This window comes from Desmodus rotundus, chromosome 5 (genome assembly GCF_022682495.2).
Source record: "Desmodus rotundus isolate HL8 chromosome 5, HLdesRot8A.1, whole genome shotgun sequence".
Taxonomy (NCBI): domain Eukaryota; kingdom Metazoa; phylum Chordata; class Mammalia; order Chiroptera; family Phyllostomidae; genus Desmodus; species Desmodus rotundus.
Window position 1 is genome coordinate 44,631,148 of NC_071391.1, and position 17,840 is coordinate 44,648,987.

Sequence of the window (17,840 nt, forward strand, 5' to 3'; positions counted from 1 at the left end):
TATATCCCTTTTTCCCCCTTCACAAATAAATTAAAGGACTTTTAAAATAGAAAGATTTATAATCTCTCTGTCTCAAATATTTCTCTTAACTTCTTTCTGTTAGGAACATAGGATCTTATTGCATATAAATTTTTCATTTTTTTTGTTCATATTTTTATCATTAAGATTTCTTCATGGCATTTTAAGTTGTTCAGAAAGCCTGAAGTAAAAGAGTTTAGAAATGACTTCAAAAGCAAAATTGAGAATACATTTTTTAGAGGTTGGGGGAATAAAAAACAATAATAGAGATGAATATTTAGAAATATAAACAAACACACCTTAGTAATTGACTGTGGGCTGGTGAACAGAGAGTGGTTTCATAGTTGATGCTTAATTTTCAGGCTTGTGAAGTCAAGCTGATCTCTTGTCATTCAAGGAGATAATGACAAAGAATGAATATTGTTAGTGGAATCCACTTTGAACACATTAAGTTTGAAGTAATTGTGGAATATTTATAAAAATCCATTAAAATTATTAAGTACTCTCAGATTGTCAGATACAGTATTAGACACTACTAAGGTAAAGAAAAACAGTAGAGAGCAAAAAGAGTACTTTTCCTCAGTACAACAGGTGATACAAACAAAAATTATTAAGGATGCATCTACATTTACAATTATGATAATTGCCTTTATTAAGGAATGACAAGTACAATGACAGCCTAAAGAGGGATTTTAATTGAGCGAAGAGAATGTAATAACTTTCCTGAGCAAGTGGTATGTAGTTGAGGCTTGAAGATTAAGGGTAAATAACCTGAGGAATATAAAAGAGAAGAAATGTTCAATAGACGGAAGAGGGAAAAGGAAAAGGTGAGAACACATTGGACCATATGAAAAACAGGTGAATAAGTGACTGTGAAAATTCAAGTGTAAATGTTTGAAAATCAGACAGAAACAGGGTTATGAAAGTGAGATTTTAATTTAGTTTTAATTCTTAGCACAATATGCAACTACTAACGAATTGCAATTACAGGGGTGAAATGATTGAACATGTATGTAAGAACATTAGTCCCACTTTTGAATAAATGACTGAGGCAAGAGTTGACAGCAGAAAACTAGATAAAAGAGATATAATAACAGGATATAGTAATGTTTGAGCAGGGAATTGCAAGACTTCACAATAATTGAAGGGTAAGAGAAAAGGAGGTACCAATCATGTTTAGATTTTTGGAATAAGGAACTACAGAGATGATGTCATATACTGATATGAGAAATGTGTGGGTGAATAGGATCTGTTTTAGACATATTATTTTTTAAATTTTCTTTATTTGATACACTTAAGAGATTCCAGCCTGGGATTTGATATACATATCAGAGCTCTGATGAAAACAGTGTCTTGGATAATGAATTTGGAAGCGATATTCATAAACACAGTATTTGAGATCATGGGAGTGGATGATTTGACCAAGGAAATAGTACGAGTATACTGAAAAACTTGATCGTTATAATAGGGCACAGTTGAATCACTAAAAATAGTCTGAAAAGGAAGCAATATAAATGTCAAGAGAGCATGATGTCAATGAATCCAAATGAAAAAGTGTTTTAAAGAGCCAGAATGAGTATGTCAAAATTGCAGGAGAGTGACTTAAATTGGTTACTGAAAAGCATCCATTAGGTTCAGAAAAACAATGAAAAACTTATGACCTATGTTGGCAGAGTGGTGGGAAAGGATTCAATGTTTAAAAACTTCATGTAGAAAATTTGAATGAGTAGGTAAAATTGATGTAGATAAATATTTTGAGATTTTGGCCATAGAAGGTAGAACATAAAGATTGAAGTAGCTGAAGAGTGATTTAGAATCCTTCCTTTCTTCCAAAGACCAAAATTAATTGTAGACTAATAAAGAATAAAAATGCATTTATTTGAGCAAAAAGAGCTGCAGCCCCCGGAGACACAGGTTCAGGTAGCAACCTGGATTGTGTTTCCACAAAGACAAAGAGGAGGCTGCATTTTATAACAAAAGTTCTCACACAGGCTCCCAATTAGGACCACTTTGTAAATTAGTTACCCAAATTGTGCAGTTCTAATTGAACAGGGCAGGTTATTAGAAAAAGGAAAGCAGGGTTGCCCAGCGGTTATGTTATGTTGACTTCAGATGGTGTAAACAAGTGGACATAGTATGGGAAGCCTGGAGTGCAGTCTGAGGTCTTTCCAGTATGAGGATGTGAGAAGCTCCTATCAACAAATGGCCACTAGGCTCTTATTATTAACAACATCTGGGCCTTGGCTGACCATAAGGAGTCCATCTAAGCACATAAATTCCTTCTCGTGGTTCTTATCAAGTGAACCGTTTTCTGTGTCCATTCTTCCTTGTTTCCTTCCTTCCTTTTATCTCTCTTCCCATTATTTTCTCTTTCTGTCTGACTCTCTTCCTCCCACCTTCTCCATCTCTGTTTTTATTTGTATAGCAGGTACTTGATTAAGTTTTATTTATATTTTCTTTTGTTGGTGTTTATTATTGCTGCATCAGTATGTTTACTTCCCAAAGATAAATATTCCTGCTAAATAACCATTCCCTAATAGTCACAGAACAAAAAATAAAAATCTTCCCTGAGAATTGTCGTCTTTCTCCCTATGCGCTTCTACCTGTACTCATATGCTGGACTAGGCTGGACGATGTCAGAGGAGTCCGTGTTCAAATGTACCTAAAAACAATGAAATATGTATGGCGTGCTTCACTCTGGAGAGGTAATCGTCCAGATATCCAGAGTAGACATAACGTGCATGTTAGCCTGAATATTCCAAGACCCTCAAACAGAAAAGTCATTTTTAAAAGTACTAATTAATCCAATAAAAATATTAGTTAGTCTGTGTCTTCTCTAATTCATAGATATAGTAACAGTGTCATCTTGAACTTCTCCAGAGGAAACTTTTAAATTTTGTAACTAGTAGGCAATTGATACAATTTTGTAAAGTATATCAATTAATGAAGACTGTAAGTCAGGAAGTAATGTGAGGATGATTATTGTACTTTTCTAATCAAATGATACCTAAGGCATTTAAAAAATGCAGGTTTATTTGACTAAAATTTTTAAAGTGACCCATTGTTATTTTTGAAATTTCTTCCAAGATAGTATCTCCCTTGTCTTCTGCTTTCATTTACATTAACATATAATCCTGCACTATTTTACTTTTGATGGCTTCTAAGTACTGCAGTTAATATCGATTATTTTCTTAATGCATGGACTAATGCCCATTCTAATTATTTATTTATTTAATAATGGATAAAACTGCCTAATATTTTTAGGAAATTTTCTTCTTTCGGCATTTCCTTCTTAAAGAAGTTTATATCCAATCAGTCATTGCAACAATTACTATTCATTCTCTAAGTTTTCCTCCTTCCTTTCTTGAGTGCAATAGTCAGCATTTTCCATCTGTAGTAACACATATGTTCCTGCCTTATGTTATAATATAGACTCAGAAAGAAGGAAACAAAAATTAAACTCTTCTCAAGGATTTTTTTAAAATATTCATGTTTTTAATTTTTTAAAATTTTTATTTTTTTTATTTTTATCCAGTTAAAATTGTCTGCATTTTCTCCCCATCCCTCCACCCCACCCCAGTCAGTCCCACCTCCCTCCCTCACCTCTACCCTCCCCCTTGATTTTGTCCTTGTGTCCTTTATAGTAGCTCCTAAAACCCCTCTCCCCACTATCCCCTCCCCACTCCCCTCTGGCTACTGTTACATTGTTCTTAATTTCAATGTCTCTGGTTATATTTTGTTTGCTTTTTTCTCGTGTTGATTATGTTCCAGTATATGTGAACTGATATAGTTAATAATAATGGTGACAGTGTTGATGATGATTATGATAATCAGAGTGACCATAGTGATTATGTTAAGTAGGCCAACAAAATCCTTGACAAGAACCTATGCACCCCAATGTTCTTGTCAAGGATTTTGTTGTCCTACTTAACATAATCACTATGGTCACTCTGATTATCATAATCATCAACACTGTCACCATTATTATTAACTCTATCAGTTCACATATTTGTATTTTCAGTCCATCTACACAGTATTTAAATTTTTGAAGGATTAAGGTGGACTCAAAAAAACCCTGGAATTTATTTACAAAAAAATTGTGCATTTATTCTTACATGCTTAAACTTCAGTCACCTTCAAAGTACTCTCCATTTGATGCAATACACCTACTGAGATGTTTTTCCCACTCCTCAAAACAGTTTTTGAACTCGTCAATTTTGATGCCTTTTAGTGCTTCTGTTGTTTTTTGTTTGACCTCTTCCACATCTGAAAACATTTCCCTTTGAGGACTTTTTCCATCTGGTGAAGAGAAAAAAAAAAACCCACAAAATAAAAAGAGTCTCTCAGGGCTAGATCTGGTGAATAAGGAGGGTGGGGTACACATGCCATTTTTGGTCCAAACTGCCAAACACTCAGCACAGTGGTGGGCAGGTGCACTCATAAACTAGTCATCATGAAATGGCCAATTACTCTGAAAGCATCTTCAAGAAAAACTGAAGCTGATTCCAGCCTCTAACAACAATGCCAGTTGGTACACTGATGCAGATGGTTTCCTAGAATGCTCACCTAGCTAGGGAAGGTTGTACTACAAGGGGCCCACCTCTAGAAGATAATTACATTTATTTGAGGTGCCCCCTCATATTGTAGTGTTCCTAAATTAATGTAATAGGGCAATATCAACCTCACTCAGCATTACTATACATAACTTTATGGCTTTCATTTTTTTCAGTCCTCACCTGCGGACATTCTTATTGATTTTAGAGAGAGAGCAGGGGTGGGGCAGAGAGAGAGAGAGAGAGAGAGAGAGAGATGTAATTCCTTGACCAGAAATTGAACCTCATGACCTTTTGGCTGATTTATGGGTCAACATTGCAACCAACTGAGCCACACCAGCCAGAGCTGGCCTTCTTTTCTTTTGTTTCCTTTATTTTGTTTTCTTTTCTTTTTATTCTCTTCTTTTCTTTTTTTCCTTTCTTTTTTTCTTCATTCTTTTCTTTCTTTCTCTGTTTTTTTTCTTTCTCATGAAGTCAAACCACCCTCCTCTCAACCATAAAACACAGATACAGGAAAAAAAATAGGTTAATGTGTTTAAAGAAAACAAGTAAAACTCTTGCTCATATACTCTATAATTCATAGTGTGATAAAAATGTCTGTATAGTTAATAATATACTATCCATAGAACCAAGACATTAATTGCATAAAATTCCTCATAAGTCATATATATTAAAATCCTAGTTTGGAGAGATAAATACTATGAATAATAGTACAAAAGTAAAATTAACTTATGCCTTATAAAGTGATAGAAGAAAATAGCCACATTATTTCTACATATTCTGGGAAACTACTTATGATAACTTTGACTCAGCAGACATGATTCTCATGGGGAAACCAAAATAATTCAGATAGAGTCTGGTGAACAAATTCACACTAGCAGAAAAACAACTGCCTGCTTTTAGGCATAATTTCAGGAATGTTTCCTTTAAGTACAGATCTACTATCTATGGTGGAAAACCAGGTATCTCTTTTATCCTATCTAAAGTTCCAAGAAGGGAGAGGGTATAAGGTAATTCTCCTTCTAGATTTTATTGTATTTTTGCTTCAAATCTGTTTGTATCATTAGACCAATGTCTGTGGAAGGCTGCTTTCTTTTGAGTTCTTTGGTTCAAGACACCTTTTCTAAAGATGTACATTTCTCTCCAATTCACCAGATTTCTAAAATGAGCAATGGAGACGTTAAATGAAAGCAACAGATCATCAGTAAATGGGTATAGAATGCATGCAATCATTATAGAAAAAATTACTGGAATCTTATTTACAAAATTTACGAACCTTGCATTTTTCTTAATTGTTTCTGCAACCAGCAACATGATTAGGAAACTTATTGGTATTTGTTTGTTTGTTTGTTTATAAAGATTTGATTTATTTATTTATTTCTAGAGAGGGGGAAGGGACGAGAAAGAGAGGGAGAATAACATCAATGTGTGGTTGCCTTTTCTGTGCCCCCCTACTGGGGACCAAGTATGTGCCCTGACTGGGAATCAAACCAGGAACGCTTTGGTTCACAGGCCTGCACCCAATCCACTAAGCTACACCAGCCAGGGCTATTTATTTTTTTAGTTTTTTTATTGTTGTTCAATTATAGTTGTCCCAATTTTCCCCCATTGCTTTACCTTGCCTCCCCCGACCCCTAGCTCCCTCAGTCAGTCCCCATCCTGTTGTCCATTACCATGGATCCTTTATATATATTCCTTGACTAGACCTTTCCCCTTCTTTCCCCTGTTTTCCCTCTTCCCCCTCCCCTCTTGTCACTGTCAATTTTTTCCTTATTTCCAAGTCTCTGGTTCTATTTTGTTCACTTGCTTTGCTCGTTAGATTCTACTTATAGGTAAGATTATATGGTATTTGTCTTTTGCCTCCTAGCTTATTTCACTTAGCTTAATACTTTCCAGTTCCATCCATGCTGTCACGAAGGGTAGGAGCTCCTTTTTCTTTCTGCTGCATAGTATTCCATTATGTAAAGGTACCACATGGATCAATGGAACAGAATAGAGTGCCCAGAAATAGACCCTTTCTATGATCAATTATATTTGACAAAGGGAGCAAGAGTATAAAATGGAGTAAAAATAGCCTCTCCAATAAATGATGCTGGGAGACCTGGACAGGTACATGCAAAAAAATGAAACTAGACCACCAACTTACACCAGAATAAACTCAAGATGTATAAAAAACTTAAATGTAAGTCATAACACCATAAAAGTCCTAGAGGAGAACGTAGGCAGGAAAATTTCAGATATCCCACATAGCAGTATCTTTGCCGATATATCTCCTAGGGCAAGGGATATAAAAGAAAGAATAAACAAATGAGACTACAGCAAATTAAAAAGCTTCTGCACAGCTAAAGAAAACATCAGCAAAATGAAAAGGGGACCAACTGTATGGGAAAACATACTTGCCAATGATACCTCACACAGGGTTTGATCTTCAAAATATTTTAAGAACTCATACAACTCCACACCAGGAAGACAAACAATCCAATTTAAAAAATGGGCAAAACCTGAACAGACACTTCTCCAAGGACAGACAGAGGGCCCATAGGCATATGAAAGGATGTTCAATATCACTAGCCATCAGAGAGATGTGAATTAAAACCACAATGAGATACCACCACACACTAGTCAGAATGGCTATCATTAACCAATCAACAAACTGCTTGATGAGGATGTGGGGAAAAGGGAACCCTGGTGCACAGTAAGTAGGAGTGCAGACTGGTGCAGCCACTGTGGAAAACAGTATGGAATTTCCTCAGAAACTAAAAATGGAAGTGCCTTTAGATCCAGGGATCCACTGCTGGGATTATATTCTATTTGGTTTTTAAATATAGCAAAAAAATGTGGCACTCAGCTTTCTCAATATATATGACACATGTAGTTCAACAGCTTTAATCACTAATTTAACCATTATATATTTTGACTACAAAGGGCAGTGTCTAAATAGGGCAGTTTTGTAGGCATATAATTATTTTTAAATATACAGATTTGTTACAGATAAATTTATAAATTTAACCCAATACTTAATAGATTCGCATGGCAAGAAACTTTAGAGGATCATTTATTAAATTCCACATTATTAAAGTATTTAAAATTTTTTTAAAACTTACTTCAGAGAATAGAAGCAATTTAGTCAATGTCATAGAGCTAGTGTCAGGTGTAGGAATAAAAGATGGATTTCTTGAATACCAGTCTTGTTCTTGTTCTGCACCTTTAAGATTAAGTTGAGAGTAAATATATGTGTGAATATATATGTGTGTATGTGAATATATATATGTATATATATACATCAGAGCCAGCATTTTATTCTAACATAGATAATAAATAATTGTACAAATAAAGAGTGCATTCTTAATAGTATGTGTAGTCAGAGAGCCCCAATATTCATGGAAATGAGTAATTTGTTAAAAAATCTGTAATGCAAAATAATAAGGCTTTCAGTATAGTTCATGCCATAACCTGACTCCATGTATTCTGCAACTTAACTTCTGATAAGTATCTTCTACAAAGACCTCTTTCATGATTTGACTACCCATCCTTGAAATTATATTTAATTTTCTCAGCTTTCCCTTATAAGAGTTTTATCTTGTTTAGTTTTACTTTACAAATATGTTATTTTATTTTACCCAACTTCTTGGATACTTCCAACTTCTTGGAAGTTGGGTATATGACCCAACTTCTTTGAATCCATTGACAAGTACACATGTACAGCTTAGAAAGTAAGCAATAAATTACAGAAAAGACTGAAATCAGAGATTAACTGGTATATTGGCATGCCAAGTAGTATTCTTCGTCTCATCATTTTATTTGCTAATTAACATTTTGCTGATTTGTGAATTTTCATAACTAAACTTAAATAAAAGTAGGATATTATCTCTTAGTAGCTGTTACAAAATGTGTTGCTAAGAATATTTGGTAGAGGAAAGATATATTTTATTTGGACAAGACCCACTTTAAATAGTTTTTGCCTCTAAGATGCCATTAAAATAACATAATAGAGAAACATCAGTACTTTAGGTAAGTTCTATTTGCATCAGTTTCTTTGCCAAGAATGGGATATACTTCATGAGCCTCTCAAAGGGTATGTAGGGCCTTACATATTCCTTGCTCCCACATTTTGCTGATTGACTATGGCTTTCTTATACTTACTGTAGGAAAAACAACAACAACCAAAAACCCACCCCAAACTTCCACAACACTAGGCTCACAAAGCATAGTTTTCTATACATGCATGAGAAATTCATAATTTTTCTAAAAGGCTGAATGATAAAGTAGGAGATTTTAAATTTAACCCATTATCTCACCTGTGTTTCTAAACAATGTATTGCTAGCCTACCTTACCTTGAGTCCAGATTCTCTGAAAAACAGATATTTTCTGAAATTGTTATTTTTTGTTTTTCAGTTAACTTTCTCATATTTAATATCATTCCAAAACTCTTTATTTTTGGAACTCAATGCCCTTATCTGGAAAAAATAATTATTTTCTCACTGCAGAGTATCTATTTGTTTAATACAAGGAACACGTCTGCTCTCTTCATTGATGTATTTATACTAGCAAGAACCAAGCAATGCATGTAACTTACAAAATATGCATTGAAAAAATAAAGATGTAAATGAATGGTCACAAATTATTTGAAACATAAACCACAAAGTGGACAAAAAACTATACCAAGAAAAATTACAAAAATCATATAGACATTAAAGAAAACCAATTGAGAAGATGATTTTGTTTTGGAGCAACTTGGATGTTTATGATTAAATACCATCTTTTGAGATCCACTACAAAGATGAGGCTAAAACCTGTATTTTGGCATGTAAGAAAATTCTAAAAGAATACCATATTCAAAAACCTTATCTTGAATGTTCATCAGTGGAATAGGAAGCACAGTTTTACATTATTCAGTGTTTTCTGACTTATATTAAATTTCCCAACACTGGTGATGGAGGTCATGGGTGTCAACAGAGGAATTTTATGATGAATACAGATTGGTAAATTAAAATAGGTGATTTACTAGATCACTCTGAACTAAGAGGACATCAAATTTCATAGTCCAAGAATACAAATATAATTAATTTTGAAAATAAAATTATATATGAAGACAGCTAGCATTGATTTATGTCTCCAAATACTGGATAGCATCATAATTATTTCTCTCCATTAGAGGAATCTTTTTAACTTTAATGATATTATCTAATTTTGGCAATAAACTTGCTTCACTTTTCTGGCTATTCAACATTTAATGAGTCAATTTTTGTTTTTCCCTCAGGTAATTATATATCTGCAAACTTCTGTTAATTAATAATAGATTTATATTTTTTCCTTAATCTTATCATGTAAAATCTCCACCAAGAAGCAGGGCTTATAACCATAGTTTATATACTCTTCTCCCAATCAAGGTGGTATATCCATACACATGAAATGTAATTATAAAAGTTCAATCTAGTCAGCTAATCCAAATACTGACTGTGGGTCTCAGATGCTAAAGCAATTACTCAGCATGTAAAATACCCAAAAGACTTCTCAGCCCAGAGGTATTCCTTGAGTTGTTTTTATAAATATTGATGTACAATACAGATGACTATATATATATATACTCTGAATTATTATAAGCTAGACATGATTATGTAGCTCATAAGACCCAAGACTCTTAAGACCTAAGCATATCACTAGGAGGAAGCTCAAGATCTACTTTTTTATGTTCCCAAACATTTAGAAAAATCATGCATCTAAAAGGTAAATTAGAATAGTTTAGTGGTTAAAACTGTGGGTTCTGCAATTAGGATCTCTGGATGTAAAAACAGGCTTTATGTACTTACTAGTGATGTGACCTAGGGAAAGTGCTTCAATGCCTGAGATCCCTTCTATGTAAAATTGGGACACTAACAATAGCTACTTGATATAGTAGTGGGGACCCTTAGACTGGATAATCCATGTAAAGTGGTTAGAATAGGTTTTAGGAAAATGTTTAGCACTTGTAAATCTTGAGAAATATTTTTAATTGTTATTTTACCATTACTGCTGTATTGTCCATGCTTGTGCTGATATGTCATATGTCTCCTATTTAAATATGCTGATATTTTCTGTGTGGTGGTTACACAGCAAAGACAGGCATTGAAAATGAAGCAAAACCTCAATCTTACAAGGCTGGTTTTACCTCCATATTGTTAAAATAACCATTCGAGGAATCTTTCTCTTGGAGTTTCTTTGAAATACATGTCATGTCTTCTGTGTGTTTGTCTTTTGATGAGAATTTTTTTGTTTTTGTTTTTTTCCTTCATCTGAATTGTCAGATAGAGACAGAGAGAGACACACAGAGAGAGAGAAGACAGTGTGAACGAGAACAGAATACAATTTGTGTTGATAATATGATAATGGGTCCTAGTTTCTGGCTAAAGTCTGGATATTTGAAAAGGGTTTCAATAACTCAAGGGACAATAGTTAGAGATCTTGAAATGCACTGTAGTTTTCCATCTACTTGATGGTGTGGCAATTCTACATGAAAACTAGAGACATGCAGATTCCAGATTTTGGTGACTCTTTTTAGATGAACAGCATTTATTATCTAATATAACTTTCAAACTTCCTAAGATTTGTAGTCAAATAGTCTTCATAAACATACATGGTGTCTTTGCCAAAAGTACAGCATTTGATTACAAACTTGACTAGTGTTTTATAGCCCTGATGAAAATTAATTATATATTTCAGGCATTTTTAAGAAAAGCTCCTTTTATATTATAATTTTTGATATATTAAAAGTAAGAACTACTATTTATTTTTAAAAAGTTGCAGGTTGGAGAGTGTAAGGGGACTAAATAGTAATGAAAACATACAATTAAGATTAAATAAAAAAATTAAAAGTTGCCAAAAGTTGATCTTATACTCTTGTTGGTGAATATAAAAATTATAGTCACTCTACTCTGTAGGAGGATCTTTCAATGACAGCTATTGAATAATTATGAACTTAACATTCTTCAGTGACTTTCTTGTTCTGAATGAAAACATCCCATACTCTGAATTTTTGTCTTATTTGATTCCATTTTATGATCTTTGAGAATCAATGCTCATTAAGGTATGAATAATATTATAACTTTTGCATAACAGTTTATATTTCATATTAATTCAACCAATATTTCAAGAGTTCAAATGAGAGACAGGTGAATAAAACTTTTTTCTTTATTGTATAAAATTAGGGCACATGAACGTATTTACACCTTTAAGATGGGAAACAGGAACTGCAGCCTTCATGCTGGTTCCAATACCAGCCAACCCATTTCCTCCTAATAAATCTGTCCATCGAAGAATGGAATATTAATTCTATCCAGTTTTATGAAAAGAGAAACAGTTATGTTTGGGATTTTAGAATTTATTATCAAGTTAGAAAGGCAAAAACTACTTGTATATACATAGTACAGTTAAAAGTTTGAAACCCATATACATAAATTATGTGGATATAGCAATTAGCTTTACAAAAACAAAATATTCAACTCTTAATTTTTCTGACTTTTTTTTCAAGGAGAACAAGATGTCGCAAAAAAGAAAAGTGGTTTCCCATAATCATTTAGTTATTTAGTAATTTTTCTCAAAGCATTATATTCCCCTATTTCATTATACCAAAAGTAATGGTTAGGTCTTGAGTAGGATGAGGGAATACTCATTGTCTACTGTTACTTACATTCTTTTCTCTCTGTTTTCCATGTAACAGACTTTGGCTTCCTCTCTCTAACAACATCCAACTACACATCCACTCCCCTCATTGTCTTTCTACTAACTGGAGTCCCAGGATTAGAAGCCTTCCAAATCTGGATCTCTATTCCTTTCAGCTTCATGTACCTTTTGGCGGTGACAGGCAATGGCCTAGTTATGGCAGTGGTGGCCTGGGACAGGAGCCTCCATGAACCCATGTATTTCTTCCTGGCCATGCTGGCACTCAATGATGTTCTTCTTTGTACTGTCACAGTACCCAAAATGCTTCTTATCTTCTGGCAGGGCCCTTCCTCATCAACGTTTCATGCGTGTCTCACACAGATGTTTTTTGTTCATGCTCTGTTCATCTCTGAGTCTGCTGTTCTATTGGCCATGGCTTTTGACCGCTATGTGGCGATCTGTGCACCACTCCACTATGCAACCTTATTTACAGGCTCTCTCATTAGCAAGGTGGCCCTGGCTCTGATGGTTCGAAGTGTGGCTGTAGTTACCCCTGGTGTCCTCCTCATTCTCCGTCTGCACTTTTGCCGGAGCAACATCATCCACCATACCTACTGTGAGAACATGGGCATTGCCAAGCTGGCTTGCAATAGCTTTGCCCTTAATAGTATTTATGGGCTCACTGCAGCTCTCCTCACTACAGGGCTGGATTTTGTTCTCATATCCCTGTCCTACTGGGTAATCCTGAGGACAGTCTTTAGACTACCATCTAGGGAAGCCCGGACAAAGGCCTTTGGAACATGTGGAGCTCATATATGTGTCATCTTGATATTCTACACTCTGGCTTTCTTTTCTTTTTTTACCCATCGCTTTGGAAACCATGTACCCAGGCACACCCTTATTCTCTTGGCAAACCTCTACTTACTGGTGCCACCTACCATGAACCCCATTGTTTATGGGATAAAGACAAAACAGATAAGGATGAAATTACTAGAACTCTGTAATTATTCAAAATGATCCAGTGGTTACAAAGCAACAAGGAACAGGAGAGTCCAGGATGGAGGACCAGGCTTAAATGTCACCTGAATTAATTTGGACAGACCACTCTCCAGAACACCTAACCTCTGGATAGAGCTTCAAATATCCATATCTCCACATGCTATCTTCCCTGCACTAGTAAACAGGAAACTAAAAGAATTACTTAAGTTTCATCAAGAAATATCTCCGCATATTGAGGCACTATAATAGTGGAATATCATCGTAACATCATAGGGAATTTAAATATCTTTTTAAATAATACACAATCCCTCGTCTGTGTCAATATGATGCAGGACAAATGTCAATTTGATAAGTTCAGGGATTGGTTCTGATCCCAAACTCATCATTACAACCAGAAGATCCAGAATATACAAAAAAATTTAATAAATATTTTTGACTAGATAAATGCCTTAACTAATAAATAATAAATGCTCATGATTTTGCGTAACAAACTCCCTGACTTGTTCTTATATATTATATAGGGTCTATAGTTAAAGTATATATTTTTATTTCTTCTTAGAAATCATTCTCTAAGTTCCAGAAAATATCTCCTTTAATATCTTAGAGTAATAAAGATTCTTTTTGTTGTACACAATACAAATTTACTTCGGTTAGATTAAGCAAACAAAAACGTAGGTTCTACATTATGTCATGACATCCAGGGATAATTTGAGTGTCTATAACTCAGGAAGAACAAAAGCCAAACTGCTGTGGGGCTTCAACAGCAGGAAAGCATGGACTTCCAGAACGGATCTGGTGATATTATTCTGCTCCAGCTGCAATGATTATGGGACAAAAAATACAACTACCTCATATTGGGTTGCTAAACCTGGATCGATCTGTTACGTCCCTTAATATACTGATTAAATGAGGATGAAATTCTATCAGAGTAACTCTCAAGAGAAGAAATTGTGGCAAATAGTCAGGATTATATGTTCACTAGGATTCATTTGGGTCTTTCATATAAGCACATTCAATTTTCCTGATTTAGCTCTTCCCACACCAAACATTATTGCTGTTTCTAGATTCTTTGTGTAATAAGGCTGTTATCTGTGCAGTACTTTTTAAAGAATGTTTTTTATTGTTTTAGTTATTAGATTTAATGACAGAATGACTAAGTGGGATATGGAAGTATTCTGCAGCAATGCTTTGTATAAAAGAAAATGGCAAACACTTAGATGATGAAGGGGACAGTGACCATCTCTGTTATTTTTTTTTATTGCCATCATGTTTTCCCACAAAGGGTCTTCTGCAGCATAAAGATGATCAATGCATAATCCAAAAGACAATAGCTGACATTATGAAAACAATTGCATTGAATTTTGCTTAATGATAGGGGGTTGAAATACAAAAATGAATTATTATTTAAGCTTCCATATATCTTACAGATTCCCCAAGAAGGCAGAGAATGTGTTCAGAAGGTGAAAGAAGAAAGAAAGAAAGAAAGAAAGAAAGAAAGAAAGAAAGAAAGAAAGAAAGAAAGAAAGAAAGAAAGAAAGAAACCAAGCACAACTTTATCAAACAACGTAATATGAGTAAGAGCATCTCCTAATTTATAAACCCATATAGAAATGAGACAGATGTGTCAAACATCTAAAAATAAGATGATGCTTCTGTTCTCAATTCATAATACAACCTTGCCACCCATTTATTCACTCATTCATTTGCTCATTCATTCATAGATTTAATCACTAACCTCTCATCAACTATATTTTGCTGGGAAGAATTATCTTAATTTTGAGAATATTATTTTTAAATGGTTTTGGTAAAATATATTTTGTGTATGCAATGTAACTCTAATAATAAATATTAGGAGCTAATATAGTAAATAAAAACTCAAAAGTTGGATTATTTATGTAGGTAGCCATTTAAATAGTTTTACTGGTATGTGAAATGTAAAATCTAGGATGCAATAGTTTCAATATATTTTTGTTAGCAAGAAAACCAATAAAACTTTTATTATTTTTGTAGCACAAGCACTAGCAATGGTGTATTCAACATCCATTGGTTAAAATATATATTTTGTATTTGAAGATCTTATTTTAAAGATGTTTAAAAGTAGTTAAATGTTACTTATACAATATACAGCTGATGGTAATGTTCATATTATCCTCCAAAAGTTCTTTTTTCCTATCAATTTTATTTTACTCATTTATTACAATAAATGTTATCTATTTTGATATTACATATTTTAATTTATTTTTAGTTGATACCATTTTCATCAAAGTGAATGTGCTAAAGGAGATGGGTAATTAGAAGTAGAATTAAAAAATAGGATAAAGAGAGGTGAGAACACACATACTTGAATTAAACCCAGAGATAAGAAATAGGTTTTTAGAAATTCTAGATGTACTGCATATGCCTAAAGTTTGAAATCATAATTTTAAGTCAGTAAAGTCTCTTTTACTATATGACATGTGGGCTCATGGCAGGTAAAATATTTTTTCCAAAGATTAAATATGTATATATTCAACTAGTCATTCTTTACTTAATGATTCATTTCATTATTGTTCATTTATTTCTTTACCATTAATACATTCAAAAATGGAAAAATAGAGAAAGAACTCATGGACATGGGCAACAGTGTGGTGATTGCAGGGTGGGGTTGGAGGTGGAAGAAGGTGTAGGAGGGATAAATGGTAATGAAAAAATACAACAAAATAAAAAATTAATAAATAAGTGCCTCTTTTACACCTAGCACAGTGCTTAGTGCTTATTCTTACAGGTAACAAATTACATGAGGCACAGTTCTTACAGTAGCTAGAATAAGACATGTGAAAACATATTACTTATTATTAAGAGCAATACAAATATTGGAAGCTATAAAGCTATAGCTTTTTTCATTGATTTGTAAGGTCTTAAATGATGTGGGGAACTCTTCCAACCGTGGGAAATGTGGCTCAGCCCCCACTTGGAAAAGCCAGTGGGGATCGAGGTTGGTGGGCAGGACCCATGTCCATGGATAGGCTCTCCAGTGGGAAATCAGGCCTGCATTGTACCTTGACTGCTATGACACTTGCTCTTGCTAAAACTCCCTCACCCTGAGGCAGCAAAGGTTTACTGAGTATCTTTATCTTCCTAAAATCTGGGCTAGACCTTCCAGCTTGGAACCTAGCCATTTAGACCACTTCTCCCTTTACATTGCAAATACCCTCCTTTGATGTATTCAGCAACACCCTCTCCTTTGTCTGCAAAAGATAACCACCCAAAACAAACCTTTGCATAGTAAAGGCGTACCTTCTTTGATGTAAGGGGTCTAGAAAAACAATAAAACCTGTCAGGGCAAGGGTCGGGCACTCCCCTCTTGAGGGAGTGGCCGAGGCGCTCAGAGGCCCTCTCTTCTTGAGAGAGTGGCGGCCCGTCCCTTTTCCCCCACAGGACCTCTGTAGTCCGTGTGTATTTGAATGCTGCTACCACACTGGATCCTGCGGGCCGGGATCCGCCCCAAATGACCTGGCCTGTGCCTTTCTTTGACCTTCTCAAGAACCATTCTTTCTCTTTGCTTGCCTTGCTCCAAGTATCTTACTGCTTTTCTTCTCCTCAATACTTAGGAAGAATATTCTCCCAGAACAGAAGATGCCCCTTTCATCATGTCCTGACAACCTTTTCTTCCTTGTAAGATTCTTCCTCATTTCTTTGAATGGCTGGTTTAATTTTTTTTCTTTCAGGTCTTAATTCACATATTATCTCCTCACAGAGGTCTTCCTGACCTTTTTTCTAAGTTCTTCTTACCTTTAGTCAGTCTCTATCACATCAACCTCTTAGTTTCCAACAAAGAACTTTCATATTCCCTAAAATATTATGTTTTTAAATTTGCTTATTATTGATTTCTCTCACTACAACAAACATTCCTGTCACAGAACTTGTACACTTTGTTTGTTACATTCCCAACTTCCTAGAATATTACCTATTACCTAGTGAATAAAAAAAGTGGATTTAATGAATAAATACAGGATTCTGAAAAAATTCCATTTGCATGGTGGTGTAATATGAGATCATAAAGATTTTTTGTAGGATGATGTTCAGAGCAATAAATGTGAATAGTTTTGTGAGGTTTTTTCTCTACTTTTATTATGGTCCTATCATACTTGCATAAAGAATTGATCTTCATATTTTTCCTAATCCCTGGAGCAATGAAAACAACACATATATCCAAAAACTGAAAAATGATTAAGAGAATTATAGGACATAAAATAAATGATCTATTTAAAAAACATTAAATTATAATTATGAAAACTATAGCATTAAGAGAAAGGTCTCTGTTGCATTATATTTTCTCATAGAAAATTAGGACTTATGGATATTCAACCAAGTCACAAATCATTATGTAGCCTGGCTGGTGTAGCTCAGTGGATTGAGCGCAGGCCTGCAAACTGAAGGGTGGCCACTTCGGGTCCCCAGTGGGAACCGTGCAGGAGGTAACCACACATTGATGTTTCTCTCCCTCGCTTTCTCCTTCCCTCTCCCTCTCTAAAAAACAAATAAATAAATAAAATCTTTTGAAGAATCATTATATAAAGTCAATGTGGTTATAAATTTGAAATAATTTCATATAAGTAGCATATCTATAAACTATGTCTCCAGTGAAAGGA

At 34.3% G+C, this 17,840-nt stretch overlaps 1 protein-coding gene across 1 annotated transcript; it reads left to right on the plus strand.

Moving 5' to 3' along the window:
- Positions 1-10,218: 10,218 nt before the first annotated feature.
- LOC112315949 (olfactory receptor 52Z1P) lies at positions 10,219-14,723 on the plus strand. The gene is made up of 2 exons (XM_045182003.2): positions 10,219-10,299; positions 12,269-14,723. Exons 1-2 carry the CDS (start codon positions 10,287-10,289, stop codon positions 13,225-13,227), a joined length of 972 nt encoding a protein of 323 aa, XP_045037938.2. The 5' UTR covers positions 10,219-10,286; the 3' UTR covers positions 13,228-14,723.
- Positions 14,724-17,840: the final 3,117 nt, after the last annotated feature.